Source organism: Capra hircus, chromosome 10, assembly GCF_001704415.2.
Source record: "Capra hircus breed San Clemente chromosome 10, ASM170441v1, whole genome shotgun sequence".
NCBI lineage: Eukaryota > Metazoa > Chordata > Mammalia > Artiodactyla > Bovidae > Capra > Capra hircus.
The window spans coordinates 62800589-62828073 of NC_030817.1; the positions used below are offsets into that span (position 1 = coordinate 62800589).

A 27485-nucleotide genomic window follows, 5' to 3' on the forward strand; every position below is an offset into this window, starting at 1 on the left:
ATGGAATTTTTACTAAAATTCATTGTTTTTGTTAGCAAAATAACTGAAAAATTTGTTAACACTATTTAGTATCTTGATGTCCCTAAGGTTTAGAAATCTGAATAAATGATCACCTATCATCTATTTGCTTCTTCTATTGTCAACTTCTTTTAAAATATGTATGTTGTTAAAATTCAGAAAGCATAATTTTCTGTTCACATGATATTTACCATACTAAGGCAATTCTAAACACATATTCACTAAGTACTGAAGCACCGTAGGCAGCTTCTTACTTGAAGAAGGGTCTTGTCACTTAAAAATAAACACATGGGTCTTGCCCAAATTTAGGGGAAACTTTTATGTTTTCCAAGTAATTAAGACTTTGTTTTAAAGTTTTAAATAAGCGCAATCAAATTTTTCATTCATTCCTTTAAATTTGTTGCTGTTTCTGTGTTAGCAATTCAAAAAGTGTATCTTAAAGAAGCTCTCAGACTTGTAGCTGTTGATTCTGCCTTTTGAAAGTTACTTATTTTCTCTTCCTTCTTTATTTTTCTCCCATTCTTTATGAGAAAAACAACTTTTTAATTTGAACATTTCAATACTGATACTTTCTTTGATGTGAATATTATACTGTGCTGCATAACACATGCTTTTTCTGCTTTTTACTGTACTTGGAACTCTGCTGTTTGGACCCTCCAAATTAATTATCTTAAAAAAGTGTTTAAGAAACAAATTGTTCTTAAAATTCTGTGCTCTGGATTCACCGGCTGTAACTGATAATTGCCAATAGCATATAATTTTAGCTTCCATTTTAAAATGTCTTTCTTGCCTTTGGTTACTTGATTGTTTTATCTCTGCTCCTAAAATGGCTATGTATTTATATCTGTCTTAAAAATTACATAGAAGCAAGAAATGCTTCAATATTTTTATGTTATATATGTACTTAATTTGTCAATATTAAACGTATTTTTTGGTAGGCAAGATTGATAAAACTGTCAAACAGCAGCACATGGAAAGTACTTATGACCACAGAAAATGTTGGCTTTCTCATGGACAAACATTATTAATTGTCTTTCTTCATACTACACAAGCTGATATATTGCACACAAGTCCAAGTATTGTGGCCTACAAGACCATTTTTGATCTTGTTCCACCTTGTTCTTGCTTATCTAACCTCCTATACCTCATTCACTGTTCTAGTCACACCCACTATAGACATGGCCAGGTTCTGCATGTTCTTGATTCCTCCAATTAGAATGCTGTTTAGATAACATGGCAGGGATCTTCTTAACACTGAGAACTCATCACCTGAGAAAGGCTTTCCCTGACAGATCTATCTGAAGTAACATCTCTTCCCTTTCAGTTACTCATCCCCAAAACTCAGTTTTTCTTGTTTTCATTTTTTTCTACAGCACTAAAATTATAAACTTATCTTATTTGTATATCTGGACATAAACTCTTTTCAATAACTCACATGGTGACTGACACACTGAAGAATCTCAGTGAATATATTGAGCCAATATTCCCATGAAGATGTCTGGATTTTTAACTATGGAATGTGTGCTTAGTCACTCAGTTATGTCCTACTCTTTGTGACCCCATGGGCTAAAGCCCACCAGGCTCCACTCTCCATAGAATTCTCCAGCCATGAATATTGGAGTGGGTTACCATGTCCTCCTTCAGGGGATCTTCCCAACCCAGGGATTGAACCCAGGTCTCCTGCATTGCAGGTGGATTCTTTACCATCTGAGCCACCAGGGAAGCCCAAGGAATAGTTAAAATTATTAGTAAATCCTGAAACACTCTCTGTAACTCTTACTTCTTTTTCCCCACTAAAGAAAGCTTAGTGAAATGTGAATGAGAATGATATTAAAATTAAATCAATTTTAGTGTATTTAATTTCTGAACTGTTGATGATTTTCTTGTTGTAATTTTTAATTGATTTCTAGTCTAATTTTACTGGGTAGGAAAGTTTCAGTCCTTAGAAGTTGAGACTTGCCTGGGATGTATTTCCTTGAATGATCCTTATGCACCCACAAATTGTGATTCCAAAATTGTTGAGTTTCAGTTGGGTCATATTTGTTAATTTTGTTGTTTGTGTATTCTACATATTTCCTGATTTTTTGTGACTGCTGTTCTAAAAGCTGAGAGAATTTAGTTAATGTCTATGACTTTGACTGTGGATTTGTTTCTTTCATCTTCATTTTTATCAATTTATGCTTTTTATATTTTGAAATTATATTCCTAGAACTTGCAAAATTAGAATTTTTATATCTTCTTAGTGGCTTATCTGGAGTAGGAAATGGCAATACACACCAATATCCTTGCCTAGAGAATCCTGTGGACAGAGGAGCCTGATGGATTGCTGTCCACAGCATCGCACAGATCAGACATGACTGAAGCGACTTAGCATGCATGCATGCATGGGAGAAGGAAACGGCAACCTGCTCAGTGTTCTTGCCTGGAGAATTCCTGGGTCAGAGTAGCCTGGTGGGCTGCCATCTATGGGGTTGCACAGAGTCGGACACGACTGAAGCGGCTTAGCAGCAGCAGCAGCCGTGGATGATCTGAGTGTATTATTTTTCTGATATTATAGCTTCCTGGTAAGCTATCACTCAGAAATGTACTACTGGCAGTGTTCTTGCCTTATGTCTGTTTTGTCTGTCATCAATTTAACTATATACACTTTCCTTTGGTTGGTGGGCCTCTTTAGAGGGAGGGGGAGAGTAATAAATATTCATCTCTTTACTTTCAAACTTCATATTTGCAACACATTGCTTATAATCAGAATATAGATTTTTGTTGTTGTTTTAAGCCAGTGGAACTATCTTAATTTTTAGTACATTTAATCCAATGACTAGTATTTTTTTTTTTTTAACCATGTTAGGCTCTTCTTTTATTTTACTTCTCTTTCTTCTTGCCTTCTGGGTTTATCAGATATTTTAACTATTCCATTTTTATCATCCATCTAACTAAAATTTAAAATTATCTTAATAACTTTTATTGGCTACCTTAAAAAATTACACCATGCATGCTTATTTATTTACTACTTTAGCACTTCTTCAAGAATGATAGAACTTTAGAATAACTTAGAAATATCTACCCTTTTTATAGTTTATGCCATTTTTTGCCTAGTACTTTAATTCTACATATATTTTAAAAACAAGATTTTTTTTGTTCTTTGAAAAAATCATTATTCATTTAAATTTACCAATATATGTCCTTTTTTCCATTTTGCATTGATTTATGAGTAAGGAAACATTTGAGCTTCAGTTCTTTGCAGTTGGATATACATGTGTTCTAGAAATATTTATTGAAAAAGTCTTTCTTTCATCACTGAATTCCTTGGCATTTAAATTGAAAATCAATTGCCTCTTTGTATTAGAGTATTTCTGAGCTATTTATTCTGTCCAATTGATTTATTTGTCTGTCTTTATTTAAATACTGCACTGTGTTAATTCCTATAGCTTTATAACAAATCTTAAAATGAGAAAGAGTAAGTACCATAACCATGTTCATCTTTTTCAAATTTGTTTTAAATGTTTTCACTTCTTTGTATTCCCACTTAAGTTTTAGGATCATCTTGATTTCTGCGGAAAGTGTGATAAGATTTTGAGTGAAGTTTTGTTGAATCTGTAGATCAATCTGAGAACAAGCTGAGATATGAAAGCTATAGAGTGGAGGATGATTGATATTGGCAATGTATTAATACCAAGCAAAGAAAAATCTAACCTGCTCCATTTTGGTTTTACCTCTCTATCATGTGTAGTATTGTTCTATGAAAATTCAAGAGTATATGTAAGATTTTTCAATACCATTTTAAAATTTTTTAGATACTCTCTGAGTATTTTCATGTATATATGGATATTTATCATAAATGCATGGGAAGCTAATCATTTGTTTAAGAAATTCTCAAGGGTTTACTTAAAACGAATACCTCTTGGGTTAAGGGGTGCGTGCATGCTCAGTGACTCCTTTGCATCTGACTCTTTGTGACCTCATGGACTGTAGCCCACCAGGCTTCTCTCTCCATGAGGTTATTCCAGTCAGAATACTGGAGGGATCTTCCCGATCCAGGCATCAAACTTGAGTCTCTTGCGTCTCATGCACTGGCCCGCCAATTCTTACCACTGTACCACCTAGGAAGCCAGTTTTTGTTTTTCCAGTGGTCCATAGTATGTTTACTTTTGTGCAGGAAACACAAATGCAGATGCCTACTAAACTATCTGATACCATAAATATGTGATCTGTGGGGGCTAGTATGAAAATAATAGCCGGTTAGGCTTGCTGTATGTGCCTGCTTTTTAGAAAAAAATATACGACCTGTTGCTTTCAGAATTCTATATCTGACCATCAGGGCTGCCATTTTGAAGTTCTGCTTGAGTCCACAGTTTCTTCATGAGGGGAGGACACATATGATAATATTACTACTTTTGTACAATTGCAAATATAGGGAATTATAGAATAAGCAGGATTTCTCTAAAAGTTATCTTGTATGAAAAAACTAAAATTAACACATTGAGAATTCCAGGGCTCATTCCAGCCTCTAGGGCACATTTTTATAATACAGACACATAGGATGTAAAGAACATTTATTTACAGGAAAAGAACATTTATTAACCCATGAATTTATTTGATAACAAACAGCATTCTCTTTAGTACCTTCTAGCTGCATTGGAAATTTGGAAGCATGGTGAACTGTGATCAACCAGGAGGAGAAAGAAACACAGTAGATACAGCTTGTGGTCTTTATTTTTACAATGATAAAACAAAAATTTTATGTAGATTCTAATTTACAAAGTTAATAATACTTAGTTGTTTTTCCCTATATTGAAAGGTAACTCAAACATTTCTAAGTAACTATTCAGAATTGTATAATTGGAATGAAAGCATCAGTTATTTGGGGTATATATCATAGTTGCTTTAGATTTAAAATTAGCTTTGCTTTGTATCCTTAAATTGCTTCCCAATATTGAGGGTTTTTTTGTTTTGTTTTGTTTTGCCTTCCTGTAATGCCTTTGCAGTTCTTAATGAGATAGGAATGGTATTTAGCCATACTTTTCTTTTTGCTTATCAGGCTACTATGTATGTATATGTATTCTTATGTGTTAATGATTTCTTAGACTGTTGTTTCCCAAAAACCGCTATGTGTACTTTATTAGGAAAAAAAACTTTCCATTTTAGTTTTGTTTGTTTTGGAGCACTACAGTGATATTTTAATTTATTTTCATAGAACCTAAGGCCGCTATGGCTACATAGTGTAAATAAGATCCAGTTAAAAATGATTGAGATCTGTTTCGTACAAGGTTCAGGCACCTCTCTATCAGAGATACAGAGGTTACTAGGCAAGGCTCCTCCTAACTTTGATACTACAGGGAGAAATCAAAGAGAACATTCAAAATGGAAAGCAATAGCATGTATAATACACAGAACGATGATGATATCTTCAAAGATTGGCCACCCCTCTGGTTGGTTGGAATAATGATTGGTATATGGGGGCAACAGTGGACCACAAAGCTGGAAAGATATATTGGGACTATATATACTGTGGATGGATTCGAATGACAGATCATAATCTGCTTATTTTTAATATTAGAGAATTACATTTGTTTTAAAGATATTATGTTTTGCTGTTCAATAACAATGTCTTGTTTTTAATAAAATAGAATTTCTAAGATAATGCAATACATGTGCCTCACATGCACGTTCACACTAAGTTAATAACTATATCAACTTAAATTGAATATTTATTTTACCATACAGTAGAAATACAGAACCTTGACTGCACCTTTTTATAGATCATGCTTCCAGAATGAAACTGATCTGTGTTCCTGAGGCAGCTATGAATTAATAAGCATATAAGTCTAAGATGAATAATTATGCTTTTCATACTTGCACTCACTTAATACTAGGTATGCTGGACAGCATATATTGTTATCTATTTAGAAATAAATAAATTAATTAACTTTTAGAGCTAAAAAATGAGTGTGAATTGATTTTTTTTCTTTTTATTGATATATGAAAGTAAATATTAAAAGAAAGTTCAAATTCCTTTTCTAAGTAAAATAGCAATACTGTTTCAGGTTATGGATATTATTTCATTAGGCAATAATCACCTTTGGTAAGGAGGTTCCCTTTATTTATTTAAAAAGTAGTTTTAAATGTTTAAATCTACATGTTTCAAATAATCTTGTGAATATTAAAAAAACTTGTACTTAAATTTTACAAAACACATGTATTCTTGCTATTTCTCCAGAGCTTTTATAAAGATGTTCATGACATCATCTTGTGCATTGTAATTATACCATCTAATTGCAAGATTGAACATATTTACATCAATTATGTAATTAGTTATAATTAGGCTAATTAGACTAATTATACAATTAGACAATGATTAACTGAAAATTCCTTTTTACAAATGATAGAAATTCATATGAAAATATAAATCATTTTAGTTCAACCCAAATGATTCTCCATTCATATGATAGCTTAACCTTGGGAGATGGTGGACCTAGAAGTCACAGTAAGTTATTTCTCCATTCCATCAGTCATTCTCATGTGTTCACTTTGCTGCTCTGATCTGCATAAGAATTAACTAGGATATGCTATACATAAACCATTATATTTATTGAACCATATCTGTTGATCTTTAAAAGGTAGGAATCATCTCAAAAGTAAAGTTTTAAAAACTCACTATCAGTACCTAGTTTATAGTCTTTATTTTTAGATAACATAAATACTAGCGGCATTTCTAACTACAAGAACTTAAGTATATGTAATATTTCAAGAATGCATTCACTACAAGAATGACCTCTTTATTTTAACAGCCAGAGCTTCATTGCTATTGGTTTGAATGTACTTGATTGTTTCATCAGTCCCTTGGGGCTTGTTTCCTATTTATCTTTGCTTGTTAATAGTGGACTGTTCAGTTCTTCTGTGGATGGTCCCTAACTCAGCTTCTTAAATCTATCATTCATCTTACCCTAATATTAATGTTTTTTTCATTCTTACTATTAAAATTAGAGTCAACGTGGTTCAAAAATTTTTTACTGAATACATTATGTTCAGAACTATGAGTTGGATCTATTCTTTTATTTTTTAAATCTTTATTGGACTATAATTGATTTACAGTGTTGCATTAGTTTCTGCTGTTTGTGTGTGTGTGCTCAGTCATATCTGACTATCCAATCCCATGGACTGTAGCCCTCCAGGTTCCTCTGTACATGGACCTTTCCAGGCAAGAATACTGGAGCAGGTTGCCATTTCCTACTCCTGGAGATCTTCCCAACCCAGGGACTGAACCTGAAGTAAACCATCTTTTTGTATACATATATCTTCTCCCCTTTGGAAATCCCTGCCACCTCCCATCCCATCCATCTAATTCATCACAGAGCACTGAGCTGAGCTCCTTGTGCTTTACAGCAGATTCCCACCAGCTATCTATTTTACACATGGTAGTGTATGTATGTCATTATTTCAAGGAAGAGTTTTCAAACTAAAAATCTCTTACCTCTGCGACAGTCTCTAAAAGTATATTTTTCCTTCATGCTTTTTATTTTCTGAGTTAGTATCTTTGATATAGTTATACCAGTTGTGTTTGTTTACATGGTTATGTATGTTTCTTGTAGTTTGCATTGTATATTTATATCAATATAAATCCAAGAGAGAACAAATTCAATCTGGAAATGAGAGACAAGTCTAACTTGTTTGTTGGCAAAATATGAAGTGGCTTTTTTGGGGGTAGGAGCTCTGTATTGCAGGAAGAATAGAAGTCAGTAAAGGTAAATAACAATAAAAAGAAGAGTCAGAAAGAATTAGAAAACCAAGATAGAATATCTTAAGAGATCCAGATGGGGTGTGGAGACACTCAAGTGCAAGAGTGTAATGGCTAGCAAACATTGCAACTAAAAAGACAGGAAAATTTGGAAAAGCAGGATTTCATTAATTGCAATACTATTGGCTATTTTTCCAAAAGTGTGTGTGTTTTGGCTTAGAAATTTGTTAGGTATCTATACACACACACACAGAAGTCGCTCAGTCGTGTCCAGCTCTTTGCGACCCCATGGACTGTAGCCCACCAGGCTCCTCGGTCCATGGGATTTTCCAGGCATGAATACTGGAGTGAGTTGCCGTTTCCTTCTCCAGGGGATCTTCCTGACCCAGGGATCGAACCCTGTCTCCTGCATTGTAGGCAGACGCTTTACCATCTGAGCTACCAGGGAAGTCCATCAAAATCACAGAAGAGTAGTAGTAAGTTTCAAAAGGATGTCAGTTGAGATCTTTTATAGATGAAATCTACTTCCTAGAACATAAATGCTAATTGAAACCATGATAATGCATCAGATTGCTATAGAAAAATAGTATTCATAGAAGTTTGCAGACTAAAATTTGTATAATAGAAAATGAAATAAATGTAACCAAAATGTGTCTAAATTATTTTATTTATAATTTTTTACCTACACACAAGGTGCTGTCAAAATAGCAAAGGTGATCTAAAGTATTAGAAGGAAGTGGAGAACGATACACACATAAAAAGGAAATGAAGATTTATTAAGATTTATTGAATTTTAACAAAAGAGATTATTAGTGACATTGGAAGTTTCAGTGAAGTGTTGAAAAAATATCCAGAAAATATAGATTAAATATAATTTGCCAGTGGAAACAGAAACAAGGAATACTGGCAGAATATAATCAATTCTATGTAAATAAGAGACTTTATCATTTAATATGCATCTGAATGGCACCATTTATTCTTTTATATAAGAATTGTTATCACTGTCTGGCTTATTTTAGAATATTGACTATATTTATTAATGTCTATTGAATTCATATCAGGCACCAATCAGAAATAAATTCTGGGAAAATAAATATGTATAAGCAAAATGCTGAGTGCTAAAATGTAAGTATTCACAGTACTTTTAATTGCAAAAGAATGTGTTTAAAAAGTATCTCACCTATGATAAATCCTCTGCTAAGTGCTTAGGACATACTGCTGAGAACAAGACAGACATAATCTCTGCCCTCTTGGTACTTACTAGCAAGGGGGGAGCATGGCAGAAAATAAATCCATTACCAAAATAAGTGGAAAAAAGAAACTGTGTTATAACAAGGTATAAGCAGACCTCCCAGAAAGCGTTTCCTCTTTTTCCAGAAAGTAAGGAAAGACCTACCTGTGGAAGTGAGGAGTGTTGGGATTGAAGAATGAGACAAAGTTGGTTAGGCATAGAGAAGTAAGGAACCAGGCATGTGCAGAGGGTCTGTGGCCACAGGAAGCGTTAGGAAAATGAGAGGAGACAGGAGAGGTGAGGAAAATGCAGGTCCAAAGGGCTGACAGTCATGTTAAGAATTATTATGTTTATTTTTAAGAACAATAACATGCCATTCCTTTGATTTAAGCAGAGAGAGGGCATAATCAGATTTCCATGTTGAAAAGTCCTGATTCTAGATTAGATGATCATATTTGCTTGGATTCTTAAGCTATACTAAGCACAATCAGAAATTTCTCAGCTGAATGTTGGGCTTAGAGCATTATATTTAAGTATAAATAAAAGAATGTTCAATATTGAATGTGTTGCAAGGTCAATAAGAGAATCTGAGATGGAGATACTGAATATATGAATATCAAATAATAATTGAAAATCTAAGATTCCTGTTGCTAAAAAAGAAAGAGTAAATTTAGAGGAATAGACTTGAAGTCTGCTTTGGGATATGTTGAGTTTTAGGTATCTACGAGACATAAAAATATACAAAACTGATGTAAAAATTTTGCTGTATACATCTGAAATTGAGACAATTCTGGAATAGAAATAAAGACTTGAAGAAAAAGGCAGAAATATAGGGCTTGCATCATAAATTCATCAGCAAGGATAAAATCATTTAAGGAAATTTTATAAAGTGTGATTAACTGTGAAACAAATAGAATTCCAGAGAATACTGACAGTCAAGTGTTAAGGGGAGAAAGAAAAGAAATCTAAGCAATGATATTCAGAGGTACAAGGAGGAAGATATAGTATCTTGTTCAAAAAATTATCTGTGATATTCAGAGGTACAAGGAGGAAGATATAGTATCTTGTTCAAAAAATTATCTGAGTCAACTGGTTCTAGTATAACATATTCTTTCTCTATGCTTTCTAACTAAGCACACTTTTATATGCATTGTATATAGATAACATGAAAGCTCTGTAATATATTGAGAACATGTTTTAAATATAAATTCTAGAACCACAGACACTGACTCTGTATATTCTGTGGGGTGTATTTGCATTGCTTATACAGAAAAAAATGCAATGTCTTTTTTACAAAAAAATTAAGATATGACTATTTATCCTAGTGAGGAAAATCCTAGTGTTTTAAGGTGTGACTGTTTCAAGACTGAATGAAAGGTGTTAGCCAAATGCCTGTACACACTGAAGAAGATTCATTTGACATTTCGAAAACACTGTATACCTAACTATGCTTTTTTTGGGGGGAGGGTGGTTTTTTCTTTTCTTTTCTTTGGCAAATGAACAGGCCATGTCTTATGTATTAAGTCACTAAGTATTCTGATTCTTTTGAATAATGTATGAAAGTATTGCAATTTTTAGGACTTGAATGAAGTCCTTAAGTAAAATAAAAGAAACACATGGTTCTGTACAGATGTTATCTGGAAAAATTAACATTTTGAAAATTGCTATACCAAATGGGATGTCATTGGGAGACATTTTTACCATCTCCATAATTAAGTTACTTGTGAGAGGAACTATTTTGAGAGATGCATTAATAACTTTAGCTGGTAAAGAAAAAAATCCCAGGAGACCTTATTTGAATTGGGCAAGTTTTTTTTTTTTTTTCATCATCTTATTGTTGTTGGTGGTTCTTTTTATCTTCTGAATAATTTCAGTGTTTTTGTATGGGCTTTTTGGTTCATCAAGAGTGGATAAGACATTTTTGGCAACTTGCCTAATTTGAATCTATCTGCAATTCTGCAGATTTACTCAGGAGATTTAGACTTTAAATTCCTGAAAGTAAAGTAACAAGAACAAAAATAATATAAAAACATCATGAATACTCTTTAAATGCAGTTTTAGATCTATCATCTGCCATTGCTCCATATACACAAAATATTTATGTATATAAATTTAATTATCTATCATTAGATTGACTTCATTAACTTTGTTCTACCAACAGCGTTTCATTTATTGTCTCATCTTCAGAATCCTTTTCTTTCATAACATTTCATGTTGAAATCTGCATAGATTACACTGTTTGTTGAATAGACTCCATTATTAAGTACACTGTTCTGATCTTTGCATAATAATTTGCATAACTACCACCAGAAATAGATCCCTCCCCCTTAGGAAGCTGGTTTGCAAAGAAATTGTTATGAATTTTCATTGCTGTTTGTTAGTTTTTATCTCCAAGCAAATTACAGTATGATTTTTAAGTGCAATATATTTTTAAAATTTAGGGCATTTTTCTTAAATAACTGACAATCTTCCATATTCTGATAATATGATTTAAAATATAATGTTATGATTCATCCATTTATTAATTCGGTCACCACTGACTTTTTCTAATGACTTTTTCTACATTTTCAGGGTGAAACGAAGATCTTAAAACTAAAGAATCTTCGACCACAGGACTATGCTAATTATAGCTGCATTGCTTCAGTGAGGAATGTATGTAATATCCCTGATAAGATGGTGTCATTTAGACTTTCCAATAAAACAGGTATGGAACTACAATCTGAATGTTTTATGTTCCTTATCCACAACAAATGTTTTAAAAGTCTCTATAACTTTTTAACTGACCAAACGATTTCTATAGTATATGTAGGAACAGTGTCTTTTCTTTCCAGAAAATTCTGTGATACATGAAAATTTTTTATAATTGGAAACTGTAAAATTTAACTGCAATAGGATCCCATGTAAGGCATTTGTTTATATAGCAAATCAAATGATTATTCCTTAAAATAATGCTTTCCTAGATATCACAAATCAGCCTATATTTTTGTTCAAAGAAATTTCAGAGAAATACTAGATTTTTCATATGAAAATTTATGCTCCAAGTTGCTATAAGTGTTTCGTGATTCCAAAGCTGAGTAAAAGAACCTTTCCCTTACTCCGTTTCATGCCAAGAAAGCTAATTGGTAATTTCAGGTAGGTATTTTTAGGAAATTATTTTTGTAGAAAATGTCAAAAATCAACAAGATTTCCCCTTAAGTTAGCCTTTGTTTAGTAATATAGACCTCAGAATAATTGCAAACATGTGGAGAAGAAATGCTTGAATGAAAAAGCAAAGAAAGAGCATGTGAATGACCTACTTTTATAAGTTTGTATATAAAAAATCACCATAATAAATTATAATTTGAATGGATTTTGAGAAATTTTCAGTGGCAATTATTGAGTTTTTGATCTTGTTATTATATTAAAAGTATAGAACTTTAAAAAGTGCTTTACCCATTAACAAAAACCTGGAAAACTGTAGGTTTTGGTGTTCTTCAGTTTAGGTCCTGGGTCTGCCACTTATTAGCTCTTATTAGATCTTGTTGAGCGAGTTACTTTACTCTTCATTGCCCCAGTTTCCTCATAAACTCATAAAGTTATAGGAAGGGATTTATGAGTTAATGTATAAAGAATATAGGACACACTTATTTGTTCCTCTGGCAGTGAGCTAGTAGTCAGCAGCTCCATCTACTCATTTGGTAGAAATATTAAATCTAGGGCTTTTTGGAAAGATGAAAAAATTGTATGCTCATACTTTGACCTGTGGAAGGTCGGTTTTCATTCCAGTCCCAAAGAAGGGATGCCAAAATGCCAAAGAATGTTCAAACTATTATACAATTGTGCTCACTTCACATGCTAGCAATGTTGTGCTCACCTCACATGCTAGCAACGTTATGCTCAAAATCCTTCAAGCTAGGATTTAGCAGTATGTGAACTGAGAACGTCCAGATATACAAGCTGGGTTTCGAAGAGTTGGAGGAACCAGAGATCAAATTGCCAATATCCTTTGGATCATGGAGAAAGCAAAGGAGTTCCAGAAAATCATCTACTTCTGTTTTGTTGACTATGCTAAAGCCTTTGACCGTGTGGATCACAAGAAACTATGGAAAATTCTTAAAGAGATGGAAACACCAGACCACTGTATGTGTCTCCTGAGAAACCTGCAACAGTTACAACCAGACATGGAACAACCAACTTGTTCAAAACTGGGAAAGAAGTACAACAAGTATATTGTCACTCTGCTTATTTAATTCTATGCAGAGTACATCTGCTTTTTTAACTTCCATGCTGGGCTGGAGGAAACTCAAACTGGAATCAAGATTGTAGGGAGAAATACCAACAACCTCAAATATGCAGATATTACTTTAATGGCAGAAAATGAAGAGACCTCTCGGCTCCATCCTGGATGCCTGAACCATGGTTACTCCATTTTGATTTTTAAATGCACCCTTTTTATTAATGATTAAAGCAAATGTGCAGTGCATGTTGACAGACGATAATGCAGGCTGTTCTAGTTCAAGCCAGATCATGTGTAAGCCAAGCTGACTTCACCATATCTCAATGTGTGTGAATATTTCTTCCATTCAGTGAAATGAGGACTAGCATAATAGTGTATATATTACCTATGTTACAGCCTTGCATTTGAGAAGTGCTTTATTAATTTAAAAGTATTTAATGTTTATCATTTCAGTTTCTCTTTATAACTACTGAGATGTAAACAGGTGGATTTTTTTAGTCACGTGTTTTCGCATCACCTGACACATAACAAACTGGCCTACAGCAATTAAAATATTTTCATTTGGACCTACTGTATAGCACCAGGTACTCTGCTCAGAACTGTATAATAACATATAAATGGGATAAGGATTTGAAAAGAATAGATATATATATATGTATAACTGAATCCCTCTGCTCTACACCTGAAACTAACAGAACCTTGTTCATCAACTATACTCCAATATAAAATGGAAATTTTTTAAAAAATGAAATTTTTGATTTAAAAAGTATCCTCATTGGGTTGTTTTGAGGATGAACTGAAGTAAGACAAACAAAAATTCTTAAAGATTAAAGTATAATAAAATTGCATCTTTTTTTTTTAATGCTGAACATATGTATGATTTTATTACCTTCCAATTTCCACAGCTAAGAAGGGATGGAGACAGGCTTGGTCCCAATGTTTGAAGGGTTATTTTAAAATAGGAGACTGACTAGCTATTCAGATCTTTTTGTGGATCTGAGAAAATGAACTTAAATCTCAGCCATAGTGTTTTATTAGAAATAAATGATTTATCCTAAAGTGGAAGGGAGAAGATTATCACAAGAAGTAATAGGCTTTCCAACTCTTAAAGTCTTGTAAAGCAGCTGGATGACTATTTCCAAGATAATTTTTAAGAATCATTAGCTCAGAAAGCAGAGATTTGACTACATGAAGAACACAAGATCACTTTCTGGTCTATTATTTTTTAAGCAAAAATATGATATATCTAGACTGAACAAACAAACTATTATTCTCTTTAATGAATATTTTGAATATTCTCTTTTATAAATATTTGACAACATTTAGATTGACAATCATTACAAAATGAGCTTCAGAGTTATTGTAAATAATTGAATTGAAAAATATAAAACAATACCTTGTTTGATTCTTTGTTGACTATAATCAAGTATGTACCTGGTGTTTTTTCATATTCAAATCAGGTTTGCTTAACCACATTTCCCCTCTGGTTGTACTCAAAGTTAGAAGAGTCCATGAATTTCAAATAAGTTAAGTTTCCATCATCTCCATGCAAATAGGTCTGTAAACTAACAAATAAGTCCAAAGTTTTACTAACATCAGGAGATCCTAAGTCACCACTGCCATAACCAGTATGAGAGTCAGATATTTTTAAGTTTTCCTTCTTGTGAATCTCTAAATAAAAAGTTCTCACATTTCTAACTCTTAGTGTACACAGTGTCAAGGAAAATGTGTAATTTATTGAGGGAAAAGATATTCTATTATAAATATTGTAATGTTTGATTAATCTCCTTTGTAATATACTTAGGAAAGTATAACTGGAAATATTAATAATTTTGGTATAGAGATCAAATTATTTACTAAAAATGTATATTTTGTGCAGACAAAATTTCATTTTAACATCTTTATAGTCAAATAAACTTTTAAATTTCAATCACTCTATCGACTGGACTTGCACAATGCCCAAATGATACAGCATGTTAAGATGGAAATAAGTGTCTACTGTAGATGAGGGTTTCTAAAAGATTTGGCAGCAGAACAATTGCATTGTGTAGTATAGATTCCTGAGCCTATTCCACATCTACAGAATTAGAATTTCTAGGGAATGACCTGGCAATGTATACATTTTAAACATATATAAATGCTTTGGAAAACAAATGTCTTTATTGTCAGACTGTTTGCCATGAACCTCTTACATTTTGTGAATAGAAACTTCCATTGATAAAAATCAATTTTCTAGACCTGCTTAAAAAAGCAACTGCTAGGTGTCATTTTAAGAGTCTGTGTCATCTATAGATTTACCAGTAATGTGTTTTCTTAACTTTTTTACTATGAATTAGCATCATAGTAGAGCTTGAAATTATATATCTGTCATGGAGTATCCAATCATTTGTTGGTCTCTGTTGACTATTTGCCATGCTATGAAAAATTTTCTGTTATATAGATAGTATTTATCATGCTAATCTAGCTGTCTTAGACCTCATCATGAAAAATTCATAGAAGTTTATGAAACATAAGATAGCATGTTTGTTGATTTTCAGTTGTCATAATCTTATAGCAGGGTCTAAAAATTGTTTTGATCCTTTTTCAACTCCCTTTTGGAAGAAAATGAATATTACCTTTTGATTGGTAAATTCTTAATGTCCTTGTATTTTTCATAGTTTATTAAAATAAACCTATTCAAATGTTAAAATTTAGAATATTAATAAATGAAAGTATATTTTAAATTATCATAGTTATGGTAACTAAACTGAAATTATGTGTATTTCTAACACGAGGACACCTATAAATTATAATAAAACAGATTTAATTTATTTTAATATATTTCAAGCACTTATATGTTGATGACATGATTTCAAAGGCAAATAAGAATTAAGCATGTTACTTTAGGATGAAATACATATTTTGTACCTACTTGGGAGGTTATGATGAATCCATAAAGAAATGAGACAGGTGGGGCTAATTTTACTAAATTATATAGGTCTTCTGATTCAGTCTGCTCAAATTTGGCATTTATAAAATTATCCAATTGGGATGTTTTCCATAAATGTGTTACATTTAGGAACCAAGTCATCCCAAAATATTACTGACTATAGAAATATGGGAAACATCTACATCCTCCTTCTCTTCTGCTTTCTCTCTTTCTTCTTTCTCCTTATTTTTTCCTCTCTAATCTGTCCCATTACATTTTACCATGGAAAAAGAAAGAGGTTAGGAAACATCTGTTCCCTTCATTATATAACCATTATCTGTTCTTATTACTTTATATAACCTGTAGAAAAGTTGTAATGCTCAGCAATTTCTGTGAGACCTAATATAAAACGTTGTGCATGCTGTGATCTATTCATGGTAGTTCTCTTCTATGTTTAGAGGAATTTAAATTATCTAAGTGTTATGATAAATAAATAATACTTCAGTTATTGGAACTTTATGGAGTTGTCTGTAATAGGAATAGTGTGGACATAAGCCCCTTCTCTTGTAAAACAGTATATCCCATTGTCATATATAACTAGTAAAAAGATGAAAAGAAATGACTGGGGAAACTTTTCTGTCATCTGTACCTGAGTACTAACCTCATAAATATTTCTTAGCCATTTGTATATTTGAACTTCTTTCTGTTAGGTGAGCTCCATAGCATCTAGCCAAACAGGTCATTAGCACCACTTATTAAAAGAGAAAGAAGAAACAGAAGGAAGAAAAAGGAAAATAAATGGAAAAAAAATGTTTTATTGTTTATATACTAAAATCTTGGGAATATGAATGCTTTAGCAGATTTTTTAAAATTATACATAATGCAGGTTTTCTAAACAACAGTATTTACTACTGAAGACACCAGAAGAATACATGTAATTACTATTACAATCTTATTGATAGGCCATATAATTAGAGAATGAGATGTTTCCTACAACTCTCTTGCATGAATTTTGAAGTTCAAAAGCCTAAGGTTCATATTTGTTTTTCTCAAGTTGGAGATTTTATTTAGCTTCTCTAAACTTGTTTTTCCCCTCTTTAAAACAGAGATGACACAGAAATCCATATTACTTTGTTTTATAGGCTGTAAATGCCCTTAAATGAAAAACGTTTAGAGATTCCAGCACATAACAAATCCAATAAATAGTATCATCATTGGGCTGTTAACCTTGATAATGGCGAAAAAGAATAAAATTTGTATCATCAGTAATCATGGTGAGATGAGGACAAGAATCTTAGATTTTTGCTAGGATATGGTATATAGCTTCAGTCATTGATTACTAATCTTCAAATAAGTTCTCTATCATTTTTAAATTACTTTTATCAGTGGATAAATTAATACTACTATTTTCCCAAAAAAGTATAATGAATAGTTCTTCTGTCATATGTCCATCAAACTATAATTGACAAAATGTATAACAGAAATATAAAATGCTATTCTGTGAAAATGATAAGGAGTTGAATAAACTTGGACTTTTGTTGATATGTAACAGATTCTTCATCTGGGTGCTCCATCATTTCCTATAGCAATTGAACCTATATATGCCCTATCCTCATTAATGTAGCTTCATAATATGAGCATACAGATCTTGAGTATGCAGTGAATCTGGGGACAGAAGCAATGGTCATTATGGGGCTTCAACTTTGGTCTGACTGAGACTATTTTCTGAACAACAATCTGACTCAAATTTTCCAAAATTCTACTGCCATAGTAACAGAAAGTATGCATATTTCTGGGATCTTTCTACACCTGTACATTTTATTGTCCTAGCAATGAATTTTTTAGTTTCACTACATCCAAAGTGAACTTAGACTGTGAACTCTTATATACAATATTCCTCATAAACTATTAACTTGCCCAGAAGACATCATAACTCAGATATAGTAGATAGCTAAGCAAATAAGATTAAAAAAGAAAAAAAGACTGTTAATCAAATGAAAGGTAACACTATCATAAAAGGGTATAAATTATTGAAATCCTATTTTTAAAAGTGAAAGTGTTAGTTACTCAGTCATGTCTGATTCTTTGCAATCCCATGGTCTATAGCCTACCAGGCTCCTCTGTCCATGGAATTCTCCATACTACTGAAGTGGGTCACCATTCACTTTTCCAGTTGATCTTCCCTACCCAGGAATCAAACCCAGGTCTCCTGCATTGCAGGCAGATTCTTTATCATCTGAGCCACTAAAGAAATATTGTCTTACAACTTAACCAAATACTTTGGAAAATATGTCAAATAGTCTGTATTTTAGCAAACATCTAGAACAATTCATTGATGTTATTTCCCAGCTTTTCAGTTACTCTTCAAATGCTGCTGCTGCTGCTGCTGCTAAGTCACTTCAGTCGTGTCTGACTCTGTGCAACCCCATAGACGGCAGCCCACCAGGCTCCCCCATCCCTGGGATTCTCTAGGCAAGAATACTGGAGTGGGTTGCCATTTCCTTCTCCAATGCATGAAAGTGAAAAGTGAAAGTGAAGTCGCTCAGTCGTGTCTGACTCTTCGCGACCCCATGGACTGCAGCCTACCAGGCTCCTCTGTCCATGGGATTTTCCAGGCAAGAGTACTGGAGTGGGGTGCCATTGCCTTCTCCTCTTCAAATGCTAATAAACTATAATTATAACTAAACAATTTAAAAGTTATTTTTAAGAATAAAGGAGTTCAAGTCATGTGATATTTCTTTCAGCAAGTTGGGTGAGATCATGCTAAAACAAAGCAATAGAATTTTTACACTTTAGAACAATTAATTTTTAATTTTAGATTGCAGATTTGTAGACCTTGGCTTAGTACTTAATAAGGTTCTATTGTTCTAGTGAAACTGTTGAGAAATATGTTATAGATAATAATTCAGTTGCTGAAAATGCACTCTAAGGTTCTTATATGGTTTTGAACTTCCATGTACAACTTGTAGTTTAGAATATTTTAATGATCATTCACTGACAAAGTTCATTTAATACATTACTGGATCTCATGATGATATACAATGATTTCCATAAGTGCATGTAACTAATCCCATATTTTTTTTTTCCCAAAATCCTAGAATAGATTATATCAGTGAACTGTCTTGAGGGTTTCCAACCATCCCAGTTTGTCCTGGACTCAATGAAAGTCTCACATCCTATAAATCTCAAGCAAGCTAGTATAATTGGTCACTTAATGATCTAATTCACATGCAGCCTACCCACATATGGAATATGAGTCTCAATGTCAGTTGTTAACACTGGTTCACATGCAGCCTTAAGCAGCTCTACATAAAGAAGCATTTTTGAGAAAAACCAAGGTGTAGATCCTGACTCTCCCCAGTTGTGTGATCAAGTCCTTCGACTCTTTGAACCTGACTTTTGCTAAGCCATGTTGATAGCGTGCTGTGGGTGGATAATCGATTGATAGAGAATATTTACTCTCAGATTTCATTTTTATGTGCATGGTAACTCTAACATCAGTGGAAATTTAGTTGAAAAGAGATGGCTACAAAGAAGTAGATACAGCCTATATGTACACAGCTACTCTTAAGCTCCATCATTCATGCAGGCAAGTTTCAGGCTTGCAGAATTCGATAAGATTAATACCTCATTTGCTGTTGTACTTTTATACATAAGGCTTACATTACTATTTGAGAAAAAATAGCAAACAAATAACCTGTGGAACTCATGAACCTACTTGACGAAAGTTTTGCAAATCTTGAGCCCTCAATATTTTGTTTACAAAAAGTCACTGGCAGAGAAGTTTTCATCTCATTCAAGAGAAGATATATTCTTGGTCACTGTCCTGCCTCCAGCTCTAAGACATTTAAAAGTACACATTTCCCCATAGAACTTTACCTTATTACTCAAACTGAAGATTAAATGATATTGTATTTAAATTGACTGGAAAATGGTGGGCTCTAAGTATTATGGTATTATGGTTGTTAGATTTTTAAAAAAAGTACCATTGTGAAGAAATCAGTGAGGAGTTCCAAAATCTCATTTAGCCCTTTGGTTGTCCTTTTTTACTTATTGAAAGTATCAGTGTTACAATAGACTACTTTGTACTTTTCAGCAGAAATATTAAATCACAAATTCCAACTTTTTCAATGGTTACAGAAATAAGTGAATATCGAATATTATATACTCATTAAATGTAAATTTTCATACTTAGTTGTGCTGTGCTATGTTGATTCAGTTGTATCCTACTCTTTGCAATCGTGTGGTCTGTAGCCCACAAGGCTCCTCTGTCCATGGGATTCTCCAGGCAAGAATACTGGAGTGGGTTGCCATGCCTTTCTCCAGGGGACTTTCCCAACCCAGGGATTGAACCTGTGTCTCATGTTTCCTACATAGGCAGGTGGATTCTTTACCACTAGAACACCTGGGAAGCCTCAAAATATCATATCACTAATATGTGTATTTGTACAGTTCTTCTGTATATTCTTGCCAACTCTTCTTAATATCTTCTGCTTCTGTTACATCCATAACATTTCTGTCCATTATCGAGCCCATCTTTGCATGAAATGTTCCCTTGGTATCTCTAATTTTCTTGAAAAGATCTTTAGTCTTTCCCATTCTGTGGTTTTCCTCTATTTCTTTGCATTGATCACTGAGGAAGGCTTTCTTATCTCTTCTTGCCATTCTTTGGAACGCTGCATCTTTCCTTTTGCTTACATCTTTCCAGATGCTTGCATCTTTCCTTTTCTCCTTTGCTTTTGACTTCTCTTCTTTTCACAGCTATTTGTAAGGCCTCCCCAGAAAGCCATTTTGCTTTTTTTGCTTTTCTTTCCCATGGGGATGGTCTTGATCCCTGTATCCTGCATAATGTCACGAACCTCAGTCCTATACAAAAAAGATCTTCACGACTAAGATAATCATGATGGTATGATCACTCACCTAGAGCCAGACATCCTGGAGTGTGAAGTCAAGGGGGCCTTAGAAAGCATCACTACGAACAAAGCAAGTGGAGGTAATTGAATTCCAGTTGAGCTATTTCAAATCCTGAAAGATGATGCTGTCAAAGTGCTACACTCAATATCCCAGCAACTTTGGAAAACTCAGCAGTGGCCACAGGACTGGAAAAGGTCAGTTTTCATTCCAATCCCAAAGAAAGGCAATGTCAAAGAATGCTCAAACTACCGCACAATTGCACTCATCTCACACGCTAAGAAAGTAATGCTCAAAATTCTCCAAGCCAGGCTTCAGCAATAAATACATGAACTGTGAAATTCCTGATGTTCAAGCTGCTTTTAGAAAAGGTGGAGGAACCAGAGATCAAATTACCAACATCCGCTGGATCACCACAAAGCAAGAGAGTTCCAGAAAAACATCTATTTCTGCTTTATTGACTATGCCAAAGCCTTTGACTGTGTGGATCACAATAAACTGTGGAAAATCCTGAAAGAGGTGGGAATACCAGACCACCTCACCTGCCTCTTGAGAAACCTATATGCAGGTCAGGAAGCAACAGTTAGAACTGGACATGGAACAACAGACTGGTTCCAAATAGGAAAGAGTACGTCAAGACTGTATATTGTCACCTTGCTTATTTAACATATATGGAGAGTACATCATGAGAAATGCTGGGCTAGAAGAAGCACAAGCTGGAATCAAGATTGCCGGGAGAAATATTAATAACCTCAAATATGCAGATGATACCAACCCTATGGCAGAAAGTGAAGAAGAACTAAAAAGCCTCTTGATGAAAGTGAAAGAGGAGAGTGAAAAAGCTGGCTTAAAGCTCAACATTCAGAAAACAAAGATCATGGCGTATAGTCCCATCACTACATGGGAAATAGATGGGGAAACAGTGGAAACAGTATCAGACTTTATTTTGGGGGGCTCCAAAATCACTGCAGATGGTGACTGCAGTCATGAAATTAAAGACTCTTACTCCTTTTAAGAAAAGTTATGACCAACCTAGATAGCATATTGAAAAGCAGAGACATTACTTTGCCAACAAAGGTCCACCTAGTCAAGGCTATGGTTATTCCAGTGGTCATGTATGGATGTGAGAGTTGGACTGTGAAGAAAGCTGAGAGCCGAAGAATTGATGCTTTTGAACTGTGGTGTTGGAGAATTCTCTTGAGAGTCCCTGGACTTCAAGGAGATCCAACCAGTCCATTCTGAAGGAGATCAGTCCTGGGTGTTCATTGGAGGGACTGATGCTGAAGCTGAAACTCCAATACTTTGGCTACCTCATGAGAAGAGTTGACTCATTGGAAGTTGACTCATTGGAAAAGACTTTGATGCTGGGGGGGATGGGGGGCAAGAGGAAAAGGGGATGAAATGGCTGGATGGCATCACCAACTCAATGGACACGGGTTTGAGTGAACTTAGGGAGACAGTGATGGACAGGGAGGCCTGGAGTGCTGAAATTCATGGGGTCACAAAGAGTTGGACACGACTGAGTGACTGAACTGAACTGAACTTAATGTGTGTATTAGTAATGAGTAAATTTTTACATTAGTTCTGCTAGATTTTATAAAAACTTTTGGTAACGTACTTACTTTCATAATGAAGAAATCGATACAATTTATATTCCTACCCTTTCTTAAAATCAAGTATGCTAATCAGTACCAAGTAAATGTAAATTTAAAAAAAAGTAGGGATTGATTATTATCTCATCAGGGAACACTTCTAGAATAAAATTTCTACTTTAAAGAACAGGAAAAAATGCAAACAACTTTTGTTGAGGGAAGCAGTGTGCCATAAAGATCTGACATTTTTTTTCCACTGATATTCTGGTATGATGAAATACACATATTATTGTTAAAACGTCATGCTAATATATTTGTTTTTTTAAGGACTTCTGACCCTAACCACACTTCTCATAGGATTTAACATCCTGTGGTGTGGCTAAGATTAGCGTTGTGGCCATTGTTAACTCAAATTCATATAGTCATTTGAGCAACTTCTAGACATAATTTAAAAGATCCACATTGGTTCATAAAGGCTTTGAATTAAATTTGAAAATTAAGAAAATCCACACAGTATTCCATATCCTGAGAGGACAGTATCTTATGTATTGTTCAGTTCAGTTCAGTTAGTTCAGTTGCTCAGTCATGTCCGACTCGTTGCGACCCCATGAATCGCAGCACACCAGGACATCCTGTCCATCGCCAACTTCCGGAGTTCACTCAGACTCACGTCCATCGAGTCAGTGATGCCATCCAGCCATCTCATCCTCTGTCATCCCCTTCTACTCCTGCCCCCAATCCCTCCCAGTATCAGGGTCTTTTCCAATGAGTCAACTCTTCACATGAGGTGGCCAAAGTGCTGGAGTTTCAGCTTTAGCATCATTCCTTCCAAAGAAATCCCAGGGCTGATCTCCTTCAGAATGGACTGCTTGGATCTTGCAGTCCAAGGGACTCTCAAGAGTCTTCTTCAACACCACAGTTCAAAAGCATCAGTTCTTAGGCACTCAGCTTTCTTCACAGTCCAACTCTCACATCCATACATGACCACAGGAAAAACCATAGCCTTGACTAGAGGGACCTTTGTTGACAAAATAATGTCTCTGCTTTTCAGTATGCTATCTAGGTTGGTCATAACTTTGCTTAAAAGGAGTAAGAGTCTTTTAATTTCATGGCTGCAGTCACCATCTGCAGTGATTTTGGAGCCCCCAAAAATAAAGTCTGACACTGTTTCCACATCTGTTTCCCATGAAGTGATGGGACCAGATGCCATGATCTTCGTTTTCTGAATGTTGAGCCTTAAGCCAACTTTTTCACTCTCCCCTTTACTTTCATCAAGAGGCTTTTTAGTTCCTCTTCACTTTGGTGTCATCTGCATATCTGAGGTTATTGATATTTCTCCCAGCAATCTTGATTCCAGCTTGTGCTTCTTCTAGCCCAGCGTTTCTCATGATGTACTCTGCATATATGGTAAATAAGCAAAGTGACAATATACAGCCTTGATGTACCGCTTTCCCGATTTGGAACCAGTCTGTTGTTCCATGTCCAGTTGTAACTGTTGCTTCCTGACCTGCATATAGATTTCTCAAGAGGCAGGTGAGGTGGTCTGGTATTCCCACCTCTTTCAGAATTTCCCACAGTTTATTGTGATCCACACAGTCAAAGGCTTTGGCACAGTCATTACTGGGACTAAAATGAGAGAGATGATCTGGAGCATAATGTTAGTTGATCAGAAATTTGACTTTAAGTCTAGACTTTGACTGTAAGTCTAGATGCAGCTTGTACTTTTGGTTTGCTCTTGGGGCACTTAATTCCAGAGCATCACAGAGATTTTGGCTTTTCCCTACATTTTCATTTTTTTGCAACATCTGTTCTAGGAAAGACTTTTTTTTTTTTTCCTGATAACAACATACTCTTCTTTATTTTCTTGCTACTGTTCTGTTGCTATAGAAAATAGGTATGTCCAATTGTTTAGTATTATGTCTTAGTTCATGTTTTGAGCAGTATTTCTTTCTTTCAGCTCCTTTTAGTCACTCTTCCTTACTTGGTATATTGTACTAGTGACTTTTTTTTTTTTTTTTTTACTGAACCCTTCAATCACATACTATTGAGTGATTGTGTGGTAAAGTCAACATTATTGATTTCTGATAGACACAGTTTGTACTAGAAATTTATGGAGGAAATGGCAATCCACTCCAGTGTTCTTGCCTGGAGAATCCCAGGGATGGCGGAGCCTGGTGGGCTGCCGCCTATGGGGTCGCACAGAGTTGGACACGACTGAAGCGATTTAGCAGCAGCAGCAGCAGCAGCCTTGTCCTCTCGTTCAGTTCAGTTCAGTTGCTCAGTCATGTCCGACTCTGTGTGACCCCATGAACACACCATACCAGGCCTCCTTGTCCATCACCAGCTCCCGGAGTTTACCCAAACTCATGTCCATTCAGTCAGTGATGCCATCCAACCATCTCATCCTCTGTCGTCCCCTTCTCCTGCCCTCAAATTTTCCGAACATCAGGGTCTTTTGAAATGAATTAGCTGTTTGCATCAGCTTCAACATGAGTCCTTCCAGTGAACACCCAGGACTGATTTCCTCAGTTAATGGTACCTATTTCCCTGCTTTGACAAAAATGAAAATTATCAGGGAACAGGGTGTACAATTTTTTGGCATTACTAGATGTGACACTTGTATGAAGCTACTCTTAAGCTGCATTTTGATTTTGCATTGCAACGTTGTGCACAGCCAAGTAAGAGGCAGAATTTTTAGTCAGTCAAGTAAAATACTAGTAGGTAGTGGTTTGTCTTTAGTAGAATCTGGCAAGACAGGTTTGCTTTGTTTTACCAAAAATAGTTTATAGTTCTAAAATGGTAAAATATAGGCAATTTCATATAGTTTGACTTAATAGGTAACCATAAATAAGAAATTTTTTCAAAATGATTATTACATATTAAGTACAAATTAAAATATATATTTTCAAGTTGAAGGAAAAACACAACAGGAAGTAAATGAACAAGTGGTTAGATAAACAAATAGTGTGATATAGGGTCTTATAATTTTCCCTGAAATTGAATCTACTAAGATAACTGTCTGAGAGGTACGAAATGGGTGGAAAGAAGCAAAACTCCTTCTATTCTTAACTGTATTTTTCTATTTCTCTTGGTGTTGATCATGAATACTTAATAACCAAAGTCCTGCCTCACTGCATCTTGTTTTTAGGATTAGAATTAGCTCAACCTGTTGAAAATTGTAATGTTTATGTCTTTTTCACTTTGGAACCATAAGGAAACAGCAATCAGATATGATATCCATGTAGAGTTATGACAGTGTGGACCACACAGCAAAATAATAACCAGATTTCAGAGAACCTGAAAATTCAGTGACTATGTAACTATCTGCGTACTAAGCATTGTTTAGTGTGTTTAAGGCAAATGTTAAATATGAACAGGTTTAGAAAGGCATTATTATATGCATACAGATCCACAGTCAAAGAATATGATATGTAATATGGATTTAATTCTCAAGTCACTGGAGAGTTTAATAGGCAGTTCAATACATATCAATATTAAGATGAAGAAAAACAAAGCATAATTCGACATTGCAAACAAATAGGAAGTATTTGTTTCCTCTGTAAAGATATTTCGTTAGTGCATATTAATCATGCAGAATGGGAAATATGGGTTTAACAAAATCTATGTTGAAAGCATTGGAACTAGAGGGGGAAAATCATGTTTTCAGTAGCTTTGAGAAATACAGTATCAGCAGGACATTTTCCGTGCATGCGTTTCTCATGTGTCGAGAGGATTTGCATTCGGAGGTGATTCAGTAAATGTTTTATCTTTTATTAAAATCATATTTTTATGGGGATGACCCAGAGAGATGTTGTGGGGAGGGAGGTGGGAGGGGGGTTCATGTTTGGGAACGCATGTAAGAATTTAAGATTTTAAATTTTTAAAAAAAAAAATAAATAAATAAAAAAAAGATCTAACAAAAAAAAAAATCATATTTTTAAAGTTTTATTGGCTTTTAGTCTTTCCTTAAGCAACGTTTTATTTTGTGCAGCTTTTTTAGTTCCTTCACGTATGTTACACTACAGTATTATCTTATTCAAAAAAAGAAATACCTCTCTTATAATATAGCTGCATTGTCCCAGAATATGACAACAGTATATTTAAAAGTACTCTGAATGTCTGAAATCCCAAGATAAGAAACATAACTGTTTTAATAGGCCTAGATTGACTCATGTTGGAATTAGGTCTCTAATAAAATTCTTAAACAGCAGTTAGTATTTACAGTGTGTCAACATGATACAGTACTGACATCTATTACAAGGTCTAGAGTGTCAAATTGTCATCTTTCTGAAGTGCAAACCACAAATTTGTGGTTTTGTAATTTAGTCCAATAAATTGGCTCCTAACCATACACAAAACTTGGAATCAAATCCCTCTTCTTTGGCACATTCATTTTTAACAAACTATGCTCTGATTCAGCCTCTCTTTTCCTTTCTTTTTTCATTTAATTAACCATGGGGAAAGAATATCACTGTAAGCACAAAGTAAATAATAGTGAATTGTTGTGTACTTGAAAGGAGAACATCTCCTGAAAACATATTTTGCCCTTTGTAAGTGAAAATGTACACAGTGCTTACGTTTCCCAGGGCAGGCCTTTATTTATTGAAGCACCTCTCATCTCCTAGAATTAGATTCCTCACTCCAGCATTCTCAGGCTGCCGCAGAAATTCCAGCTAGAAGGTTGCAGTAGATACTTGGTAAGGGCCGAGGTGCCCATGATGCAAGTGCCATGAGTCTTTGAGTTGTGGCCCAATTCAGCAATCAAGATATGCTATTCTATTTTATGAAACTGCTTCTAGACACTAACATAAATAATCATTTTAATGCTTAAATGTGTTAAGTCTGAATGTATACATGATTCATATACTTTGATT

General features: G+C 34.3%; 1 protein-coding gene across 1 annotated transcript in view; it reads left to right on the forward strand.

Moving 5' to 3' along the window:
- The window catches only part of MDGA2 (MAM domain containing glycosylphosphatidylinositol anchor 2), a 928200-nt gene that overhangs the window by 571877 nt on the left and 328838 nt on the right, over nt 1-27485 (forward strand). The window contains exon 5 of the mRNA XM_018054380.1: nt 11556-11688. Coding sequence (XP_017909869.1) covers nt 11556-11688 — 133 coding nt within the window. The remainder of the gene's footprint in view (nt 1-11555; nt 11689-27485) is intronic.